Genomic DNA, 23,007 nt, shown 5'->3' with positions numbered 1-23,007 from the left:
ATCCCCAGCCCCGCGACGCTCCCCTCCCTGTGGCCCTGTGCCCCGCAGCCCGCTGAAGCCGTACGGCTGCGAGGAGTGCGGCAAGAGCTACCGGCTCATCAGCCTGCTGAACCTGCACAAGAAGCGGCACTCGGGCGAGGCGCGCTACCGCTGCGAGGACTGCGGCAAGCTCTTCACCACGTCGGGCAACCTGAAGCGCCACCAGCTGGTGCACAGCGGCGAGAAGCCCTACCAGTGCGACTACTGCGGCCGCTCGTTCTCCGACCCCACGTCCAAGATGCGCCACCTGGAGACGCACGACACCGACAAGGAGCACAAGTGCCCGCACTGCGACAAGAAGTTCAACCAGGTGTGTGCGCCCTCGGGGACGGGGCGGCGCCGGTGGGGGGAGACGTGGGGGGGGGGGGGGGGGGGGGGGGGCAAAGGAGGTCTCCGGCCGCCATGCCACGGGCGGCCCCTCTGACCCCCGCCTGGGCGCAGGTGGGGAATCTGAAGGCTCACCTGAAGATCCACATCGCCGACGGGCCCCTCAAGTGCCGGGAGTGTGGGAAGCAGTTCACCACCTCAGGTAGGGCCGCCCCCCGCCCCCCGCCCTTCCGGCACCCCGCCCCCCCCCCCCCCCCCCCCCCCCCCCCCCCCCCCCCTTCCCGCCTCTCCCCGCCCCTTCCCGCCCCGCCCCGCAGTGCCTCAGGAGGGCCCTCCCCGCGTCTCCCACAGGGAACCTGAAGCGGCACCTGCGGATCCACAGCGGGGAGAAGCCGTACGTGTGCGTCCACTGCCAGCGGCAGTTCGCCGACCCCGGCGCCCTGCAGCGGCACGTCCGCATCCACACGGGTGGGTGAGCGGCCCCGGGGCGGGGGCAGGGCGCGCGGGGAGGCGTGGGTGCCGACGGCCTCTCCTGCCGCCCGTCCCCAGGCGAGAAGCCGTGCCAGTGCGTGATGTGCGGCAAGGCCTTCACCCAGGCCAGCTCCCTGATCGCGCACGTGCGCCAGCACACCGGGGAGAAGCCCTACGTCTGCGAGCGCTGCGGCAAGAGGTCCCGCCCTGCCCCGCCCCGCCCCGCCCCAGGCCCCACCGGGGTCCCCCCACCCCCACCCCGGAGCTTGGATGGGACAGGAGGCCAAGTGCTGCCCCGGCCCAGGCCCAGCTCCCTGGGTCCGCCCCAATCTAGAAGAGGAGGCGGGAGGTCCCAGCCCAGCTCCGCGGCCCCCACGCCCAACCCTCCCCGCCAGACTCGGGCAGTTTGGTGCCAGCCCCTCCCTCTGCCGCCCCGCAGATTTGTCCAGTCCAGCCAGTTGGCCAATCACATTCGCCACCACGACAACATTCGCCCTCACAAGTGCAGTGTGTGCAGCAAGGCCTTCGTGAACGTGGGGGACCTGTCCAAGCACATCATCATCCACACAGGTGAGCTCGCGCTGCCTGCCTTATCTGGCCCTTGTTGTTGGGGGTGGGCTGGGGGGAAGGGAGGGCCCTCCAGAGCCCAGCCTTGGGTGCCAGTCCTTGCTGCAGGGGGCCTGGGAGGTTCAGTTTCAATGAGGGCCCCATTCTCCTGGTTTCCAGAAGGCACGGTGGCCAATGGAGGCTCCTGGGCAGTCCCGGTGGCCGCCCCAGAGCACTTGCTGCTGGAAGAGACAGGGCTCTGGGGGAGCTGGAGGCCACTGAGGTCCTCCCCCCCCCTCAACGGCAGGCGAGAACCTTGCCTTCCCCCCCAGGAGAGAAGCCTTACCTGTGTGACAAGTGCGGTCGTGGCTTCAACCGAGTGGACAACCTGCGTTCCCACGTGAAGACCGTGCACCAGGGCAAGGCGGGCATCAAAATCCTGGAGCCCGAGGAGGGGGGTGAGGTCAGTGTGGTCACCGTGGATGACATGGTCACGCTGGCCACCGAGGCACTGGCGGCAACGGCCGTCACTCAGCTCACAGGTGCGGGCCGCGGGCCGCTGGGGGGTGGTCACGGGCTTCGTGCCTCCCATGATGGGGCAGGTGCCTGAGGCCCCATGGACTTTGTCCGCAGTGGTACCAGTGGGGGCCGCGGTGACTGCCGATGAGACGGAAGTCCTTAAGGCCGAGATTAGCAAAGCTGTGAAGCAAGTACAGGAGGAAGGTGCGAGGGGCTGCCTGGGGCCTGAAAATTGGTGCCCCCCCCAACCCTGAGGGCTCTCCTCAGCCTGACCCCGGCCTCTACCTCCCACAGACCCCAACACCCATATCCTCTATGCCTGCGACTCCTGTGGGGACAAGTTCCTGGATGCAAACAGCCTGGCCCAGCACGTGCGGATCCACACGGCCCAGGCATTGGTCATGTTCCAGACGGACGCGGACTTCTACCAGCAGTACGGGCCGGGCAGCGCGTGGCCAGCCGGGCAGGTGTTGCAGGCTGGGGAGCTGGTCTTCCGCCCTCGGGATGGGGCCGATGGCCAGCCCGCTCTGGCAGAGACGCCCCCCACAGCCCCTGAATGTCCGCCGCCTGCTGAGTGAGCAGGCGTCCCTCCTTGTGACTGTTTATTTAAGGATGGATGGCACCCTGGATCTGAGAGGGGTGGCCCCATTCCCTAGAGAGAATAAATTTGATTATTTTCTAATGCCGCCTAGAGCTCCCTGTGGGGGTGTGGGGGGGAGCTGGCAGAGCTGTGGCCAATGCCACTGAAGGGCTGCTCCACCCAGGGACCGGCCGGCACCGACCTGTTTCCCGGCCAAGCCAGGCTGTCCCTCCTGCAGAATGGGACTGGTGACTCTGGACCCGTCTGGAAAAAGAACTGGCTTCCTTGTCCCGAGTCGGGGGTCTGGGCAGCACGCTTGGGGCCGGAGAGACTGTGGCTCCACGCACCCCGTCCCCTCATCCGGTCTCCTCCTTGGGCTTCTCACCTGTTCAGCTTCAGGACCTGAGCTCCCCTCTCCGCCACGGAGCACAGCTGTGACCCTGCTGTGACCCAGTGGGGTTGGCTTACCAGGATCCAGGCACCCCAAAGAGAGCCCAGCTCAGAAGCCCATTCAGCCAGAGCAAGGTAGGCAGAGAGCCAGGCCCACCAGGCCACGGGCCCAGTTCTCTTCGGCTTGGGGAAGCAGGAGGGCTTCACACTCACTCCACGGGATCGAGGCCAAGCCCGTACCCTACTCTCCATTGGTTTGCCCTGAATCAATGGGAGTCTGCGACCAGCTGAGGGTCAGAAACAGGTGGCCAGGAGCTTTGATGGGGGAGGTGGGGGGCCCAGCCAGCAGGGGCCGTGGAACAGCTCATCCTTGACCCTCTCGGCAGGGAGAGCGGACGCCGTCTCTGCCCCTCTGGTTTGCTCCAAGCAGCTGTAACCCCTCAGAGAGCCCCGTGATGATCTCAAGCGAGACCATCAACTTTGTGGTCCCTGTCCCCACTACCCCCCACCCCCAGCTTGTAGTAGGTCCCACTGCAGGGGGAGCCGGGCCTGGCAGCCCATCCTTGCCGGCGCTGGGCCGAGCTGTGCGTCTGCTGCTGCCCAGGCCAGCCCGCTCCAGACCCGCACAAGGAAGGGGCAAAGAGCCAAGATACCAAAGTTTGCCTATGAGGTTTCTGAGTTTGCCTGGCAGGTGGTTCCTCCCCCACCTCAACTCTGAAGTGCCTTCCACGTTACCCGAGACTAAGTTCAGTCTGCGGCAGAAACCTCTTGTACGAGCGAACGCAGCGCTGGGGGAGGATGAAGTGGCAGGAAGGGAGCAGGTCCCGTGGACAGACTTGGGGAGGGAAAGCGAAGTGGGAGGAGCACCAGCTGTCCCCGTAAGCAAAGGACCCTTGGTCGTCCCACTCAAGTGACAATCACATCCACACAACGTGTTTTGTATTTTTTAATAAAGTTTGTAATCCAATGGACACACAAAACAAAACTGCGCTGAGAAAACCAGTTTCATAAATTAATAAGTGTTAGGAAGTTGGGGGGGGGAGGTCAAGGTAACAGGAAGAGGGGAAGCCAGTCTTTTTTGTACAGTCTTTTTTGTGTGTGTGACACTTCCAAATTGCGGGGGCAGGGCCCGTGCTGTAACGAAGCGCACTTATACAAATGAGTGACAATACAAAGTCTGAGTATGAAAATAAGATTTTTCTCTGAAAACACATTTTTGGCACAGATTAAAAAAAATGTATGTCAGGGGAATTTGATTTTTTAAGTCAGTATTATATATATTTATATATATTATATATTTATATATACACACATCCCAAGTTCTGCATATCCCACCAGGAAAGAAAATCCTTCTGTTTGCTCTTTTGCGATTGTAAACTGTACATCCGGGTGAATCAAAGATGGTGGTAGGAGAATTAAGAAAGGTGACACATCCAAATGAGCAAGGGGAAGGGCAGGGTGGGGACAAAACAACCCAATGAAATGTTCCTTGACCCCAGTGTTTCAGCAGAAGCTTGAAGTCCTGCGCTCGAGTCCTCGATGTGTGTTTCAGGTTCACCAAGACATCCAGAGTGTCACAGCCTGTCTTCACTGTGCAAAAGTCCAAGTCACTAATTTAGTGCAAAGGCAGTTCTGTTTTGTTTCTTAAAAACAAAAACAACAAAAAATTAATTCCACTGCCCAGTTCCTTTTCTCCCAAAAGAGGAGAGAAACCCAGCCCCAAGGTGTCTGCAGAGTCCATCGGTTGGTGGTCTGTCCTCGGGCTAATGTCATGTAAACACACAGGTAGCAGCACCACTGCCCAGAGGGGTCTGTCCCCCGGAGCCTGGCGGGGAGCGGGCTCGAGGGCGAGGCTGGCGGCTGGCAGTGGAGGGTGTCCCCTTCAGCAGCTGCTTCCTCCACGAGACTGGGGGGTCCTGGGTTTACTTTTTGCTGCAGAGCCTCAGGGAAATACACTGAGTGGCGACCATTCAGTGGCTCACACGGAGGCGATGACAATCATAAGGTGGGGAGAAATGTTGGAGATGCTGGCAAGGAGGTCGGGGGCCAGACGGGACAGGTGGCTCTCCGAGAACTCGCAGGGCGGGAAGATCTGCAGCACATAGGCAGGCTGGAGAGGGGGACGAGAGAGAAGAGTGGGACCCCCTGTGTCCACCTCAGCCACCCCATTACCATTCTTCAGCACTTCCAACCGGGGGCCCTGAAGGGGCGCAACACACAGAGCCTGGGTGAGTCAGCTTCCCGGTCAGCTCATGCCCCCAGGACTCTGCCCACCCAGAGGAGCCTAGCTGTCCGCAAACGACTGTCCCCCCAACTCTCCTGGGAACCTGCTCCTCCGCACAGAGCTAAACACCGCTGCGGTCTCAGCTGTCCCGGGGTTAGATCTGGGAAGGGCCACGGAGGCCCCACCTCTACACTCGAGTTCTCTCTCCAAAATGCCCTCCTGCCCACCTCTAAGAAACCTCTGGCGGCCTCTGAGTTGGCACCAGTAGCCCAGCCCACCCGATTAGACGGCCTGACCAGCCGCGACCGGCCCCCACGTGTGCGCCACAGGTGAGGACACTCGGCTGACCTGATTGGAGCCAGGGTTGGGGACGTTGATGATCCCTGCTGCCTGCTTGGCCTGCAGATAGGTGATGAAGGCTGCCTTGAGGGACTCGGTCTGGCTCACGACATCCTCTTGGTCACGGCCACAGGGCAGAGCCAGCAGCAGACAGTAATCCGTCTCCACCTGTGGCATCAGCAGTCGGCAGTCATCAGCAACCTCCCCTCCAGACAGCAGCCCCATGCAGAGGCCTGTCCAACCTCGGGGTTCAGCTGCGGAGTCCACAAAAGCCCCCACCCCACTGGGGTGACCTTAAAGTCCTATTTGTTGCCTGAAAAAGCAGTTTCTGAGCCTAGAGGCATGTGACATGCCAGCGGGAGACAGAACATGCCGGGTGGGCGCGCCAGGGAGACGGGCAGGTCGGGGCGAGCCACATCCTCCCTCAAGGGCACGGCCGGTGCTCGCCCGGGCCCCGAAGCTCACCGTCATCCTTCGGGCAACCCCTTCCAGCTGCGAGGCCTCTAGCCGCATCCTCTGGGCGATCCTCAGCGGGGGGCCGCCTTCAGAGAGGGGCAGAGACCGATGGGCCAGCACGTTGTTGCCAGAGACGAAGTGCAGCTGCACGGCAGCCGTGTCGTTCTTGAGGGCCAGGAGGCCCTGCCACACGATGGGGTACTTCTGCTCTCGGGGAGACACACAGAAGTAAGCTCACGGCTACAGAGCAGAGCCATGCTGGACATGGCCCCAGGCGACAGATGACTAAGTGGGGACCTCAGGACAACACTCAACACGGCACAAAGCTGGGGGGAGCAGGAAGCCCCTGCACGGACTTACCTTCAGAAGCTGGACCATATCCACAGGCCTCTGGGAAGTCAGGTGTGGAGCAGAATCCGGTTTGGGAGCAGGCTGGGCTTCGGTGTGTGTCAGAGCCAGTCCTGGAGGGGTGCTGGGGCTTGAGGTTGTGGGGACGAACAACGGCTGCTTTGGGGCAGCCTGAGCAGGGAGAGGGGCTGGGAGGTCAGGCTTCATGGAGACGGACACGGGGGAGGGGTAGGAGGTCTGGCTCGTCTCCGCCTGCGCCCTCTGAACCTGCACATGCTGCTCAGCTGGCCTGCTCGCAGGGACAGTTGGGAGGCGAGGCTGGTCTACTCCTGTCTGGGTCCCCTTCGCCTCCTGGGAGACCTGAGGCATCTTGCCGCTTGGGGGTTGGCCCGGCTGGCAAGGCTGCGTGGGCTGGGCAGGCTGTGTGGACTGCACGGGTTGGGCAGGCTGTGTAGACTGTGCAGGCTGAGTGGGCTGCAAGGGCTCACCTTCAGGAGCTGGGCCCTGGAGTTCAGCAGGGGAGAGGGGAAGGGAGTGGAGCGCGTGTCACACACAGCACCCTGCCCCCTGGCCCCCAGCTGTGGGCTCTTCGGCAGGATCCGCTGCAGGCATCCCCGGAGTCAGGCCCACGCAGTGATCCTCTTGGGCACTCAGGATTGAGGGTTCCAGGAAGAGGTCACCCACCCACTCTCCCCCACACCCCTGCACACAAGAGGCAACCCCCCCCCAACCCTCAACCACGAGCACCATGAGATCCCTGAGTTCGTCCTCTGCATGGTGATCGGATTCCCGAACCCTGCAGTTTCAGAAGCACCTCTTTAAACTCACAGAAAGGGCACCACGTGTCTGGAATGGTGCCGGCAACTCAACCACCACAGGGAGGACGGCTGCTGTGTGGCACTTACCTGAGCAGGAGCCTTGGTCCGAGGAGGTAGACCGATGGAGGCAGCGGCAGGAAACTGAGCGTGCGTGAGCTGAGCAGGGCCGTGGTAGGTGCGGATATCTCCGTACCTGTACTCCTGGAACAGCTCCCCACTGGAGTGCACGATCTGCACGCCGTGGGTCACCACCACAGGCGGGGTCAGAGGCAGCCCCTGCAGCTGGTTGCTGGGGGTGACCGTGAGGATGCGGGCCTCCCCATGGGGGGCGGGGGCCGGGGCAGGGGCTGCGGCTGCCTTGGCTTCCGCCGTCTTGGTGGTGTCCTTCCCGGGCTGCTGTGGGACCTTGCTGGCCGGTGGCACCTTCACCACCCCGTCGGCCGCCCGGGGCTGCTCGCTGACCGCCGTCACGTGCGGATGTACCATGATCCTCACGTCCCGGGGCACGGTGTAGGGGTGCAGGCGGTACTCGGACTGCATGACCAGCACCTCAGACTGCACGGGGGCTGCAGCTCGAGCGACAGGGAGGTGGTAATGCACTTCCTCCTCGGGAGGGTGCTGGGGGGCCAGGGCCGGCACGCCAGCTGCGGCCGGCTGCGGTGTGCCCGCGCGCTGCGGGGCCCTGACCTCTATCTGCTGGGGCTGCAGAGGGGCCCGCGGAGAGTGAAGGGTCTCCGGCCGGATGCTGTACGTGATGCTGGGTAGCGCGGGAGTGTTCATTCTCACCTCACCCTGGGACAGGTGGCTCAGGGACACGGTCTGGGTGATGCTGTGGGGCGGCATGATGACAGACTGCTCCGGGTGTATACTGGAGATGAACTGAGGCACAGGAATGCCCGCAGCCAGCATGACTGTGGCGTTCGTGGAGAGCGCGGCGGACGCGGTGCTGCTGGGGTGGCACGTTCTCGGGAACGGGGCCGGCGCCGGCCCGCTGGGCCGAGGAGAGTGTGCATCTGGCTTTGTGGCTGCCAAGTGGGTGACCGTTCGATCTGTCGGGGTACTGGGCCCTGAGGCGACATGGTTCACTTCTGCAGGCAGTTTGCTGGGCAGAGCAGGAGGGTGGTGGGGATTGAGGGCGGACCCCAGATTCGCTGGCTGGAGGACCTTGGTCTCTATTTTGAGGGTGACAGGGTCAGCAAGCTTTTTATTAGTGGTGACTATGCTCGGGGTGAGGACCAGCTGGTTGTGAACCAGCACTGGGGGCGTGTTTATGCCCTGGGTGAGAACCTTCACTGTGCCCCCCTGGGTTACAGGTGTGGACACAGAGAGATGAATGGGCTCGGGCTTCTCCAAGGACGGACGGTCCGCCTTCACGGATGAAATCACAGGAGATGCGTTATACGTCTGGGCCGTCAGTACCAGAGTAGAGTGAGTGGCCACATTGGCATAGCCCGAAGGAGCCTGGGGGCCTTTGGGCGAAGGCTGTGATGGGGTGACAGAATCAGGCTTGACCTGGGACTTGGACACTGACTGTTGGAATTCGATGTCCATGGCACTGGCCGGGGGGATCTGGCTGATCTTGGCGCTTATCCGCTGCGGGCCTTCAGTCTTCTGCCCTGAGTAGCTCAGGAGCACGACCCCTTCAGACGTGTTCACACGCAGCCCGGCACCAGAGCCTGTGTCTGCCGGGCGGTCGTCGATCACGGACATAGACCCTGGGTGAAACCGACTGTTCTCATTAGTGCTGGCTCTGGGTTTGCACTTTGCCGAAGGTGTGATCACTGCACCTGCCACCGTCACTGTGCCTGTTGTAGTGGCGGTCGCACTGCCAGATGCAGCAGTCACTGCCCCCGCTGTGACGGTCACGGCGCCTGCATTTATGGCGCCGGCGGTGGCGTTCACGGTGCCCACAGTGGCGTTGACCGTGCCCGCGGCGGCATTCACCGCGCCCACGGCGGCATTCACCGGAGCAGTGAGAACGTTCACCGGCCCCGTCAGAACATTCACCGGCCCCTTGAGGACGTTCACGGGACCCGCAGGAGTGTTCACCAAACCCTTCAGCGTGGCCACCGAGCCCTTCACGGGGCCCTTCAGGGCGTTCACGGGGCCGGTCAGGGCGTTCACTGGGACCAAGGAGACGTTCACCAGGCCCGTCAGAGCACTCACCAGACCAGTCAGGGTTTGCGGAGCTGGTTTTGCCAGAGTTATCTTCTGTGAGTTCTCCAGATCAATGCTCACGGGCATCCGGCTAATCACAGAAGTGATTTTGGGAGCGATGACTGGAGCCACCTTTTCCTTTTCAGCCGCTACTGGAACCTCTGGGGCCTGCGTGTCAGAGGTGTTGGGTACTGGAGCTGCTGGTTTTTCTTCTACAAGTGGCTTTTTAGGCTCAACTGGAGGCGGGGGTGGCACCTCGTGCAGGCAAGGGGCAGCGCTGACAGGCTCCGCAATGGCAGTGGTGACACTCGTGGAAGTGATGCCAGTGGCAGAGACGTATTTGGGGTCCATGAGGATCTTTCTCAGCGTACTGGAGCTGGTGTCAATGTCAGAAGCTTTTGTGTCTGGGGGAAGAGCCGGAGATGAGGTGGACTGAGCCCGAGGCTCCTCCTGCCTGGTGATCCACTCCGTGACCTTAGGAGGGGGACTCGGGTGTGGCACACCACCAGAGGCAACAGGGGGTGGGAGCTTTGCTGCAGTTACCAAAGGGACCGTGGGGGTGGGTGTGCTTGAGTCACTGGGTGGGGTCACGGGGTCACTTTCGATGATGGAATGCACCTTGAATCTGGCTTGTGGCTCTTCCTCCACTGGTGCGGGCTGGGAGGGAGGGGGAAGGGCCGGGGGCACAGGCGCTCTGGTGGGAGTCTTTGCTTCAACGCTGCTCTCCTGGGACATATTCTCGATGGACGGAGTCTTGCTTGGGTCGGAAGCACAGGACTCGGATGGAGCAGACTGGGGCTTTTCTCTCTGCTGCTCTTCCTGTGGAGTTTCTGGGGGTGGCACCGCGGTCCCCTCAGCTGTAGCGGGACTCTTGCTTTGTACTTGGTCAGGTTCGGCGACCTGGGTCTCTGTACTGCCCCCCGTTTTCTTATTTGTATTCCGTTTGCGACGTGATCGACTTGTCTTCTGGCGCCCTTTCTCTTTCCGAGCAAGAGGGACTTCTGCTTCTTTTGGTCCTCTGGCTTCTGGCACTGGCTGGGAGGTTTCGCCACTATTCCCCCCAGCTTCCTTGGTGTCTGCTGGGCCTGCTGAGGGGTCAGGGGCACTGGCTGGTGGCCCAGAAGATTCTGTAGCAGCTTCGGTCTCCAGGAGGCCAGACACGGCCTCATTGGTCTCGGGCTCCATTCCTTCCCCAGGGGGCTGCGGCGCCTGAGAGCGGGGCTGCAGATCTGTCTGGGATTCTGCAGGGTAAGGTGCAGCTGCTGGGAAGTTCTCTGCCTCCCCAGAAATGTCATTGATGATGGAGCCAATGGCTGCAGCCAGTTCTGTCTCACTGGCCTGGTGTGCCGGCTTGTCCCCGTCCTCGGTGGAGAGACCCTCTGGTGCATCTGCGGCCGCCGCCTTGAAGGCCGCAGCGGCGCTTTCGGTGAGCTTTGCGATGTTCTCCACAGCCTGCTCCAGCTCCATCTGCTTGGCTAACTGGTTGGCTTCCGGGGAAGGCGCAGAGGCCGACACCCCTTCCTTCTCCTCCGCTGCCGTGTCCAGAGGGGCTGGACCACTGCTCAGCTGGGATAATGAACTCCCTTCCTTCTGCGGACTCTCGCTCTTCTCGGCGGGGCCAGAGGCCACCGCCGCTTCCTTGTCCGCCGCCAGCCCCCCGGAGCCTGCCGCCGCACTCGGACTGACGCTGGTGTCCACGTTTTTCAGATTTGCAGCCTTGTCCGCTGCCGACCTGGAGTTTCGAGATCTTCCTCTCTTGGACTTGGAGTTTTTTTCAGGCGCTGTTTTTTTCTCCACCACTTCAACTGCAGGAGCTTCTGGTGCATTTTTGTCTGTGCTAAGTTCCTTTTTGTCACGTTTTTGTTCACCTCCTGCTTCTTCTTTATCAGCTTTGGCTTTTGTGTTTTCTTTCACGTTCACTTGGGGACTCACCTCAGCTGCAGCTTCCAGACGTTCAGCATCTACTTTTGGCTCATTTTTTCCCCTTTTGCCTTGTGGGCCGCCAGCAGCTCCTGACTTTTGGGCTCGTGGGGACCTCCATCCCTCGGCTGGTCTGACGGTCTCAACTGGTTCTTTCACCTCGGTCTCCTCCTCTTCTTCAGCACGGCGGCGTGTTTTCGGAGGCCTCCCCCTCCTCGGGGTGGTGGGGACCGCCGCGGCCTCCTGCAGCTCTCGCTCCAGTCTCTTCCTGGTCACTCGTGGTTGCTCCGTGGGCTCCTTGACAGGAGAGCGGCTCTCGTGGTCAGCCATGGTCGCATAGACACTCCTCACGTTCCGGCGCCTTGTTCGGCTGAGGGGCAGACTTGGTTCAGGGTGTTCCGTGTCGGCGGCTGAGTTTTTAGAGGCCGTCCTGGTAATCTTCTCTGCCTCCATCTTCAACTCTAGAAGCTTCTGGGCTTCTCCCCGAGGAGAACTGGACCGCTTGAGTTTCTCCCGGTCTATGCGCTCGCTCTTCCTGGTGACCGGCTTCTCCACAGTACTTGCCGCGGCGGCCTGGACAGGGGTCTTGGAACGCTTGCTTTTGTTTGGCCTTTTATCTTTTGTAGCCACCGGAGGCTCAACCTCAACGTCTTCAGAAGCTTGAGGCTGAACCTCGGGGACAACTTCAGCTTTCTGATTTGCATTAGGTTCAACGTCAGCAGCGGAGTTTGGCTTTTCCACTTTTGGCTCATCGGCTTCCTCAGGCTTCTGGGTCGGTTTGGAAGGTGGCTGGGCACTATCCGGTTCCGGATCTGCGGGGACCTCCGCCTGGGAAAACGAGGCCCCGGGAGTCGGAGGCTTGGTGTCCAGGTAAGGCAGTGGGTCGGCGGTCGAGCCCTCTTCCGCAGCCGAGGGAGGCCCAGCAGCGTCTTTCCTGGTGTCCGCTCCTGAGGGCAGGTCGGCCTGTTCAGGTTGCTGCACCGCGGTGGCCGCCTGCTCAGACACGGGCTTTGCTTCTTCTGAGGTGGAGGCCAGCTCCCTGGGTTTCTCTTCTGTCTCCAGTGGCACCTCCCCTGCTTTTTCACTGGCTGTCGTCTTCTCCAGGGACGACGAGGCTGACTCTGGAGCTGCAGCCGTGACGGCAGGAGGCCCAGTCGGAGGGGGAGTCTTCAGTTCTGACTCCTTACTCTCAGAAGCCGGTTCTGGGGTCTCGGGATGATCCTCGCTATCTTCCTGTTTCTCAACCTCTTTGGGTTTTTGGTCTTTTTCCTTTTCTTTCTGTTGCATTCGCGTGAGTTCCATAAATCTGCTATGGAAAAGAACTACGGGCTCTTGGATCAAATCGGCTGTGCTGTTTGCGCCATCGGATGTCTGCCGCCCATACAACCTACCAGAAATGAAGTCTGAGTCTTCATCTTTTCTCTCTAGATGCTGCAGTCGCTTGGAATCTTGTTCGAAGATCGAGCTGTGTAAAAAACGAGATGCAAATAATTCTTGTCTTTCCTGTTCTTCTTCTTTATGATCATCTTTTTTGTCATCCATTTTTCCTTCCGAATCAGTCCGAATTTTTTTCTTTTTCATGTACCAGGACGGAATAGGTCTTGGGGCAGAGTCAACCTTTTCTTTATCTTTGTTGTTTCGAAAATTAGCAAAACGGGAGTCCCAATCAAGAAAAGACCAATTTTCTTCTCGAGATGAAGACAGTGATTTAGCTCTCTCGAGCAAAGCCTTGGTGTCTGGTGTGATTGTCTTATCCAGTGCAAAAGAATAAAATTTGTTCCTTTCTAAAGAACTGGAGAGTCTTTCATCTCGCTCACGCAGTTTATCTTCTCTGTCCCTCAATAAAAAAGACAGCCGAGAGCTCTCATATAAAGCAGAGGCTCTGGGGGAGTGGGGCTTGTGCTCACCATCTTCATCAGAATCAGAAGGCACCTCACCAGGTTCCAAGTCACGTATACTCCTCTTTCGAAGGCTGTCTCTCTTAATTATGCTGTTCGGGAAACTCACGTCCAATCTGCTGGCATCCTGTTTCATTTGAGAATCCCACCGATTTAGTTCATCTTCAGAACTCAAGACAGAGAGCTTTATTTTGGCCATGTCTGCCATCTGTTCTCTCCTGCTAGAATCATAAGGATTAAACTTTAAGGACTCTTCTCTGACTGTTATGTTAGAATAGGGGAGACCTTTTTCATCTACTTTAGGAGACCCTTTTACTGACATGAGCCTCGGGGAGCCCACAGGGTCGTCCTCCTCATGGAAGGAACCATGCCGGATACTGGGAGAGCCGCCAGTCCTTTCGGAGTCTTCACTGATTTGGCGTGAACTCCTGTAATTCCTCTCTCTCTTGGTGCAGATATCAAAATCAACGTGGTCCATCCTTTTCTTTTTGCTGGGAGGAGAGTCATCTGTGACATCTTGGGGGGGTTTGCCCACCTCGTGAACCAGACTCCGTCTTTCATATTCATCTACATCTTTTTTAGGACTGCCGAACTTCTCAGACTTGGCAATTTCCATCTCCATCTGCTGTTTTCTACGACTCTGCTCCATTTGTTTTCGGTAACTCTGCGTGTGATCAATATCAATGCCAATTTTTTCTTCAGTATTTACTGACTGTGGTTTCTCTTGGCCTGATTTACATTCAAGTGTCTCATCGCGAAGACTGCAATAGTTTTTCCTAATATCTTCTCTCTCTGGTCCTTGATCATCTACTAACTGCAGCTGTTTGAGTTGTGGTTTTGAGGGAATGGGTTTTTTGGACTGGATTTCTTGATTTTCCACAGATTCGCACACCAGTTCTCCCAGCCTCGCTTGCAGGTCTGAGGTGGGCCTCGAGCCAGTCCCGGCAGAAACACTGGCAAGCTCCTGACAGTCTTTGGGGCTGGGAACAGCATTAAGTCTGTCTAGTTTGAGTTTTTTAGATTCTCGTTTAAGAATTTCTTTCCTCACGGGCTTTCTTTCTGATTCTCCTTCCCTCAGCAGAATGACATCTCTAGACGATAAGTCAGGCTGCTTTTTTAAAAGTACCCGAGCGTCTTCCATCTCTGGACTACTTTTCTTGACTTCGGATTTTTGCCTTTCTGCTTTCAGATTGGAATCGGCGAAACGCCTCTTCCTTGCTTCCAGTTTTTCCAAATCTGCAGCGCTGACCCCGTCGGCAGTCTGCTCTGGTTTTAGGTGCTTCCTGGGCTTAAGCCTACCTTCCTTATCTACCACCTCTATGTGGCTTGACAGTCCCTTTTCCTTTGGCACTTTCATTCGAACAGATTCCAATTTAGACAAGTCAGACTTAGCAGGCTCCGTCTGACAGACCTGGAGTTTCTGATCTAGGGCAGAAGACTTGGCAGTGTCGTTATCAAGCTTGGCTTTCAGCTTTTCCAAAGGAGTGTGGTCAATAACTTTCCCCTCTTTCTCTTTCACTCGAGTCAAAACCACACAGGGCATGAGCTCCAGGCGGTTTTTTGCTATTCCTTCTTTGTCAGCTTTCTCTCTGCTCAGTTTATTAGAACTCCTTGATTTTTCAGGGCTCTGTTCTCTCTCATTTTCTTGGTCTGTCTCTGAAGACTGAGAACTAGGGGAATGAATTTTACCTTTTCGTTTCTGCTTTTCGGTTTTGTCCTTTTCCACTTTTTCCTTCCTTATTAAGCGTCTCTCTCTTTCCACTCTCTCAGGATCAAAAGTCCTTTCTTTATCTGTCTTCTCATTTTTACTATAGCGTTCCAAGCGAGATTTGTCAAGTTTATCGTATCTTGGAGGAGAAAGTGAGCTACAGCTCCCACTCCGGTCTGAGGATCGGCTGTAAATCCTCCTTTCAGAATCACTTGGCAACCGCTCCGACTGTGAGGGGGATGCTCCAGGACTCTGTGGGCGCCGCAAGTGCACTGGGCTCTGACTGCGCTCAATCGGCCTCCTCTCGTGGTCTCTGTCCCGGTCAGACTCAAACCTTTCGCGTTCCCGCTCTCGTTCCCTTTGCCGGTAACTGTACTCCCGAATATCTTGTTCATAAGGGTCACTTCTGTAATCCCTGTACTCACGAGGATCGTCATAGTATCGTGATTCATAGTAGTCTCCTTGGTAAGTTTCCCATTCTGAATAAAATTCTCGCCCTCGGGCTGGATAGTCCCGTCTGGAATCCTCAGGATAGGCGCCTGGAGTACGAACATTCTCATAATATGTACGATCTTGGCTATAGTCGTAAGATCCCCTTCGTTCCTCTCTACCAAATATGAAAAAGAATGTATTAGTCTTTTGTGTTTTCTTGTCACGGACACGTTAAATATACACATTAGATTACAGAGTCCTAGGATCGAGCACATGGGGCTCCCTGCTCAGCAGAGAGTCTGCTTCCCCAACTCTCCCTCTGCCACTCCCCCAGCCCCCTCGCTCTCTCAAATAAATACAATCTTAAAAAAAAAAAAAAAAACAAAACTTTGCCATTGTTTACTCTTTAGTTAGACACGGACCATCCAATACCATTTGTAGTCAAACTCTATGCATGGCTATTGAGAACTTGAAATTTGAGATGTGAATACAGAATACACACTGAACTTGGTAGATTAAAAAAAAAAAAAAAAAGAAAGGAAAAAGAAATACTTCAGTAATTTATTTAGCTTGAATATATGTTGAAATATTACTTTAGAAATACTGAGTTGAATAAAATTAATTTTACCTTTTCATTTTTTTTACTGTGTTGACTAGGAAATTTAAAACCACAAATTTAGTTTGCATTATGTTTCTACTGGACAGCACTTCAGCCCTTGCCATTCCTTTGGTTGAGGTGTCATGACTTCTAATGAGTACTAGTAACCAATATCACATCCCCACATTTCTAAGTCTCTCATAATTACTTTTCTATCAAAAGATATTCTTGGGGAGCCTGGGTGGCTCAGTGTTTAAGCCACTGCCTTCGGCTCAGGTCATAATCCCAGGGTCCTGGGATCAAGCCCCGCATCAGGCTCTCTGCTCAGCAGAGAGCCTGCTTCCTCCTCTCTGCCTACTTGTGATCTCTCTCTGTCAAATAAATAAATAAAATCTTAAAAAAAAAAAAAGATATTCTTACCACAGCTTGGGAAACAAATGCATTATTGGGAAATAACGAGAATAATTTAACTGAAATCCTCCTACCTAACGTGACCCATATGATACTGATAATAGTGCATTTTCTCAATTCGCAATTAAAAAACAAAAAAACGGGGCAGGCCAGTCTCCCTGAGCTGTCTCCTCACTTGTAAAACAGTGGTAACCTTTCCTCACAAGGCTCTTAAGAGGATTAAATAAGATACCAGTTTTAAGAACTTTCCTGACATAGTGTGAGGCACATACTTGACCTTCAGGAATGTTACTTTTCCCCAAGCCACCAACTGAACACAAGCTTTGTGAGAGGATTCCTCAACTGTAAAGGAATTCACCATAGTTTTCTTTTATAGTGACCGATCCGGAGGCATTCAAGATAGGATTAAATGTACACACAAGAACATGTATGACAGATAAAAATTCACCCATAACAGAGATCAATTCTTTCACTCTTGTTCACCCTCCAGTTCTTTTTTTTTTTTTTTTAAGATTTTATTTATTTATTTGACAGACAGAGATCATAAGCTGACAGAGAGCCTAATGCGGGACTTGACCTAAGGACCTTGAGATCACGACCTGAGCCAAAGGCAAAGGCTTAACCCACTGAGCCCTCCAGGTGCCCTCACCCTCCATTTCTGTTCCCTCAAGCAAGTCATACATTCTATGCAGTACTGCCACTAGTGGCTTACTGAAACATAAAAAAAATCCAAAATTTAAGCCCCTAAAGTCATTAGCTTTTTTGGGGTCTTCCTGTAACAGTGTTTGGCTCATAGGAGGCACTGAAAAAATGAACCTTAGAAAAATATGTCAAAGCTACTCCTAGGTGGTGTGCTAGCCCACTCTCCAAGAATGTTCTCTTAGATGAAGCATCTAAGACAACATTCAGACACTGGGAACAACAATAACACATTATTCCATGAACTCACACAGAATTTCTCGGTCCAAAGAGAACATTACGGTGTATCTGTATCATTTTGTTTAACTGGATTCAAGATGATCTTTCTGAAGTTTCAGAGGAATCAGATTCTTTGCCTAAACAATGACCAGCTACCTTAAAATAAATGTTATAAGGCATGGAATTCGGCTAATTTAATTAATCACCAATATAAATTCAAACTCCAAGGAAGCACGTTTTCATACATAAAGGTAAACACACTGTATGCTTTCTAATATAAAGTGATTGAGACACCTAGAATAGTCACTGGCTCACTGCCCATGTTAACAGTAGGCTTTAAATCATACTATAAAAGCAGTCTCAAGTATGTTTTAGATTAATCAAACTAAATAAAACTACATCCAAAAATACGAAGTTACATAAATCAAAGGCATACGTGTGAATAATTGATTTTGGACATATTTTGCAGGGCTCCCGACCACCTAAAGAAATGAGTGTTCCTGCCTTCAAAGAATTCAAGACAAGCAGGAGAGTACAACTGCACACTCATACCTTGGACAAAAAGGGTCTCCAAAGAACTTGGAAAAGCCAGGTTTTGAGAGAACTCTTTTCACATGACTGTACGATATCCCAACTCCCCTAAGTAGGTGGGAAATTCACCTAAAGCATAATAGGATCGGATCCTATAAATTCACCTTGAGAATCATTTTGGTCAAGTGTAAAGCTCAATGCACTAGCAGGTAGGAGCACTGGGCTGATCTCTAGCCCAACGTCTTAGCCTGTGACCTTATCAGGAAGTCATCGATCTTCAGTTCCCACCGAAGGTAACACAGGAGAAGAGTAACCACCCTACCTCTCTGACACAGTATTTGAGGGAATAAATGAAAAGGTACTTTTAAACTGCAGTGCCCTATGCAAACTGGTCCTGTATTCCTGAGCTAAGCTATCATTAGAGGGGAAGCACTTTTTTCATTCCTGCATTAACTATTCAGTGGGATGACTTCCTTCCACTCTACAGAAAGGGCAAAGATCCTCAAGTTCTACTGCAAGGAATGCATTCTGTGAGCACTGCCATCCGAAACGAAATGGAGCAAAACTGAGTCAGAGTTAGGTCCCACATCTGCCTGCTTCCTACATTAGGAGATAAACTCCCCTCAGCAGGGATAAGTAACCACGGGTAAGAACCAAAGAACAAAGCCAGAGGCAGATCATCAGTAAAACGAGTGAATTTAAGTGTTAATTTAAAAAAAAAAAAAAAAAAAAAAGGAACACCCACACAGCATTATCCAACCCTCACAAGACACTAGTCTTTGAAAAATATTTAATGTATGCACAGAAGATTCTAATGGATGTTTTATGTCTTAGGTGCCACTAGAACACCAACAAACTTTCCACTAGCTTAAGGAGAAGGCTTCCTATAAGCACTTAAAATGTTTTTTTTTTTTTTTGAATGGAAGATTTTTGGTTTATTTATTTATTTATTTTTAAGATTTTATTTATTTATTTGACAAAGAGACAGACAGTGAGAGAGGGAACACAAGCAGGGGGAGTGGGCAGAGGGGGAAGCAGGCTTCCCTCTGAGCAGAGAGCCTGATGCAGGGCTTGATCCCAGGACCCTGGGATCATGACCTGAGCTAAAGGCAGCCACTTAATGACTGAGCCACCCAGGTGCCCCAGCACTTAAAATGTTAACAGTGACTTCAAACTGCTACTTGGGGAGCCAGGATGGAAAATGTTTTCCTCTATCTACAGACCCACATATTCTCCAACATATGCACATGCACTCTCTCTCACACACATATACATAAGCTGACACAGGAAAGCCTTGTATCAAAACTAACTTTCCAGCTAGAGGGCTGTGGATTCATCTACTAGCAAAAAACTATCAAATCCTTAGTAGTTCAAGCTTTTGGGAACTGGACTATGGGGTACATTTTTCATTTTAAAAAACCACCCCAGGGGTGCCTGGGTGGCTCAGTCGGTTGGGCGTCTGCCTTCAGCTCAGCTCCAGTTGTGGTCCCAAGGTCCAAGGATCGAGCCCCATATTGGGCTCCCTGCTTGGTGGGGAGCCTGCTTCTCCCTCTCCTCCCTGCCTGTGCTCTCTCTCACTGTCTCTCTCTAAGTGGGTAAGTAAAATCTTTAATAAAAATAAAAATTAAAAAAATTAAAAACCACTCCAGGGTATGTGTTGTGGTGAGCACTGTGTATTATTGTGTAAGACTGCTGAGTCACAGACCTGCACCCCTGCAACAAATAATACGTGTTAATAATAATTTAAGAAAAAAAAATCACTATAGTACCTGGGTGGCTCAGTTGGTTAAGCCTTTGGCTTGGGTCATGATCCCGGAGTTCTGGGATGTGTCCTGCATCAGGCTCCCAGCTCCATGGGAGTCTGCTTCTCCCTCTGACCTCCCCTCTCAAGCTCTCACTCTCTCTCTCTCAAATAAATAAAATCTTTAGAAAAAATCACTAATAATCTAAACACCTTGAAATAGATACAAATGCTGCTATACATAAATTTCTGTATGTGTATAAACATATATGTAGTCTATGTGTGTGTATGTGTATACAAATCTTTTCAGTCTTTTTTCTTTGCATATATGTGCACACATGTGCTTTTGTTTTATAAAACTGGGTCATACTATACCTACTGCTTCATAACCCACTTAAAAAACTTTCATTAAATCAGTATTGCATTATTAAATACTTTAAAAATATATATTATATACATAATATATATATTAAATATTTTTTAAAAGAAGAATGCAGGAGTGGTTCAAATACAAAGTTCAATCAACATTATCCACCATATTAATAAAGAAAAAACATAATTTTAACTGATAATCCAGGGCCCTTTCATGATTTTCAAAAAAAGAAAAAGAAAAAACCCTCATCAAAGGAGGAATAAAAGGAAACTTTCTGAACATAGTAAGTGTATGGGAGGGCGCCTGTGGGGCTCAGTTAAGTATCTGCCTTCAGCTCAGGTCTTGATGCCAGGGTCCTGGGATTGAGCCCCACATCCAACTCTCTGATCGGCAGAGAGCTTACTTCTCCCTCTCTCTCTGCCCACCACTCCTGCTGCTAGTGCTCTCTCTCTCTCTCTGTGTCAAATAACTAAACAAAATCTTAAAAGACAAAACAAAGCAAAAACAATTAAAAAAAAAACAAAACAAAACCTCCCCAGGGCCACCTGACTGGCTCAGTTGGTAGAGCATGCAATTCCTGCTCTGGGGGTTCTAAGTTCACTTCCACATTCAGGTGTAGAGATTAGTTAAAAATAAAATCTTTAAAAAAAAAAACAAAAAAAACTTTCCCAATATTCAATGTCTGTCGTACAATATTCCACAAGGAAAGGACTAAAAAAAAATATGTGTGTGTGTGTGTGTGTATATATATATACACACACATATATATACACATACCCCTTCTATGACTAAAACAGAAATAAAGTGCAAAGAACAGGCAGTAATTCTACAGGTTTCTGGCAACTGATCAGGATCTCACAAATACTTCCTGTAGACCCCCTTTCATACTTAAACTAGAGTGTCTAAAGGCATTTTTCACACACAGCTTTGTAACACATGAACAGGGGTAGAGATCCAGTGGTGACATTCCAGAAGACTTAATCACGGAGGCATGCCTAGGCAAACAGCTTGATCATGTGGATGATAGCTTCCACTTTCAAATGTGATTGGCTATTGAAGCACTTGATGACACTCTGTTAAGGGGTTTTAATATATTCAGTCCAGAAAAGAGTCAACTACCAGTTTGGGGACAGTTTTAAGCTAATAGAGATAGCCTGGTTCAAACTATAAGACCTAACATGATTCAGAACTGCAATGTTTCCTACAAGCAGGAAAAGAAAAAATCAAATATTACCATGACCCAAAAAAAATTAACAAGAGGAAATAAGGTTTAATTTTTACATGGCTAAAGTTACCAATTTAAATATGCTTTGGCTCACTTATTCACAAATTATTTAGAAGACTCAATAATTTTTCAAAAGGGGCGCCTGGGTGGCTCAGTGGGTTAAAGCCTCTGCCTTCAGCTCAGGTCATGATCTCAGGGTCCTGGGACCAAGCCCTGCATAGGGCTCTCTGCTTAGCAGGGAGCCTGCTTCCTCCTCTCTCTCTGCCTGCCTCTCTGCCTACTTGTGATTTCTGTCTGTCAAATAAATAAAATCTTTAAAAAAAAATTTTTTTTAAGATTTTATTTATTTATTTGACAGATAGATAGTGAGAAGGAACACAAGCAAGGGAGTGGGAGAGAGAGAAGCAGGCTCCCTGCTGCGCAAGGAGCCTGCTGTGGGGCTCGATCCCAGGACAATGGGATCATGACCTGAGCTGAAAGCAGCTAAGCCACCTAGGCACCCCCACAGAAGATTCAAATTTAAAACAAAGAAAGCTCCCGATAATCTTTTCAATTAAAACAAATTTTTTTTAAGGAAGGCTCCATGCCCAGTGTGGAGCCTAATGCGGGGCCCGAACTCATGACCCTGACTGAGATCAAGACCTAAACAAAGATCAAGAAGAGTCAGACAGGGCGCCTGGGTGGCTCAGTGGGTTAAGCCGCTGCCTTCGGCTCAGGTCATGATCTCAGGGTCCTGGGATCGAGGCCCGAATTGGGCTCTCTGCTCAGCAGGGAGTCTGCTTCCCTCTCTCTCTCTCTGCCTGCCTCTCCATCTACTTGTGATTTCTCTCTGTCAAATAAATAAATAAAATCTTTAAAAAAAAAAAAAGAAGAGTCAGATATTCAACTGAATGAGCCACTCAGAGGCCCCTCAATTATTTTCTGACCTAACAGTCTGAGTACACGTACAGTTATAATCTGAATGTTGTCATTACTAAATATACAAGGCACTTAACAGTTTGCAGTGCCCTTCAACATGTTATCATATTTAATTTAAAACTGTTAAGCAGGATTATTTGTATATAAAGTTATAATCTAGCAAAACAGTAACTTTCAAATTCCAGCAGCATTCAGTGAGAAATGTATTTAGCTTAACCTAAATCCCATGAGCCACATGAAAACTGGATTCATAAAAATAAACCTGTGTTTCTGTATGAGGGGATAAAATGAAAGATTTTGGGGGGGTAAGTGTAGATAAAAGGGGTGAGGGGTGCCTGGGTGGCTCAGTCGTTTAGTGTCTGCTTTCAACTTAGGTCATGACCCCAAATGAGTCCTAGGATTGAGCCCCACATCGGGTTCCCTGCTCAGTGGAAGCCTGCTTCTGTCTCTCTCACTCCCCCTGCTTGTGTTCCCTCTCTAGCTGTGTCTCTATCAAATAAATAAATAAAATCTTCTGAAAAGGGGGCGAGTGAAAAATAAAAGTTAATCCCATCTAAATTTGATATATTTGAAATTTTAAAATTCAAGCCATGATGATAGGTTTAAAATACATACCTTCTTACTTGGGAAAAAAAAATACATACCTTCTTTCTGCTAACATTTCATAAAAGTCTCTGATATCTTGACCAGATTTTTCCATACAGTGATAAAACGCCAGCTGACTTTCTCGATTTGCAAAATCCACCTTAAAAAGAAAGAACAGAAGGTGTTTGATTCAAGTTTCAGGTTTCAAGATGGAAAGCATTACTGAATTTGAAAATCCTTCCCAACATAGCCCTCTGGATAAACTTCAAGTAAGAACAATCTGTCTCAACTAAGTGAAACAGTTCTAACTGAAACTGTATGTTGATAATGTGAAATCTCTCTCAAATTCAACAGAATTCTTGATAAAGAACTATAATTTAAACCTCCAGAACCCATACTGAAGGAGTGGAAAAGGCAAAATGGAAAACTGAAACGACACCTATGGAGATTCTAGGTTGCCAAATAATGAGACTGACTAAACCCAGGAATCTGTGTTGCAAATTTGCTCGAACCACGGTTAGAACCTAAAGTGAAA

The 23,007-nt window shown here is 52.2% G+C and overlaps 2 protein-coding genes across 5 annotated transcripts in view; one reads left to right on the top strand and one right to left on the bottom strand.

Annotated features, from left to right (window-relative positions):
- Window positions 1-2,584, top strand: part of ZBTB17 (zinc finger and BTB domain containing 17) — a 30,507-nt gene extending 27,923 nt beyond the window's left edge. Inside the window, exons 9-16 of the mRNA XM_059376303.1 lie at window positions 49-349; window positions 481-568; window positions 718-834; window positions 916-1,036; window positions 1,277-1,407; window positions 1,716-1,925; window positions 2,017-2,106; window positions 2,197-2,584. Coding sequence (XP_059232286.1) covers window positions 49-349; window positions 481-568; window positions 718-834; window positions 916-1,036; window positions 1,277-1,407; window positions 1,716-1,925; window positions 2,017-2,106; window positions 2,197-2,480 — 1,342 coding nt within the window. The 3' untranslated portion in view covers window positions 2,481-2,584. The remainder of the gene's footprint in view (window positions 1-48; window positions 350-480; window positions 569-717; window positions 835-915; window positions 1,037-1,276; window positions 1,408-1,715; window positions 1,926-2,016; window positions 2,107-2,196) is intronic.
- Window positions 2,585-4,164: 1,580 nt separating this feature from the next.
- Window positions 4,165-23,007, bottom strand: part of SPEN (spen family transcriptional repressor) — a 95,380-nt gene continuing 76,537 nt past the window's right edge. For 2 of the 4 annotated variants that reach the window (XM_059376299.1, XM_059376300.1), the window contains 6 exons: window positions 22,532-22,632; window positions 7,145-15,347; window positions 6,252-6,743; window positions 5,901-6,095; window positions 5,445-5,603; window positions 4,165-4,982 (listed from right to left, as the gene is read on the bottom strand). In XM_059376299.1, coding sequence (XP_059232282.1) covers window positions 4,851-4,982; window positions 5,445-5,603; window positions 5,901-6,095; window positions 6,252-6,743; window positions 7,145-15,347; window positions 22,532-22,632 — 9,282 coding nt within the window. In that variant the 3' untranslated portion in view covers window positions 4,165-4,850. The remainder of the gene's footprint in view (window positions 4,983-5,444; window positions 5,604-5,900; window positions 6,096-6,251; window positions 6,744-7,144; window positions 15,348-22,531; window positions 22,633-23,007) is intronic. The other 2 variants (XM_059376302.1, XM_059376301.1) reach the window with 1 other exon arrangement.

This window comes from Mustela nigripes, chromosome 14, assembly GCF_022355385.1.
Source record: "Mustela nigripes isolate SB6536 chromosome 14, MUSNIG.SB6536, whole genome shotgun sequence".
Classification (NCBI taxonomy): Eukaryota; Metazoa; Chordata; class Mammalia; order Carnivora; family Mustelidae; genus Mustela; species Mustela nigripes.
The sequence above is the reverse complement of the archived record's forward strand: the minus strand, read 5'-3'. Positions and strand labels throughout refer to the sequence as shown.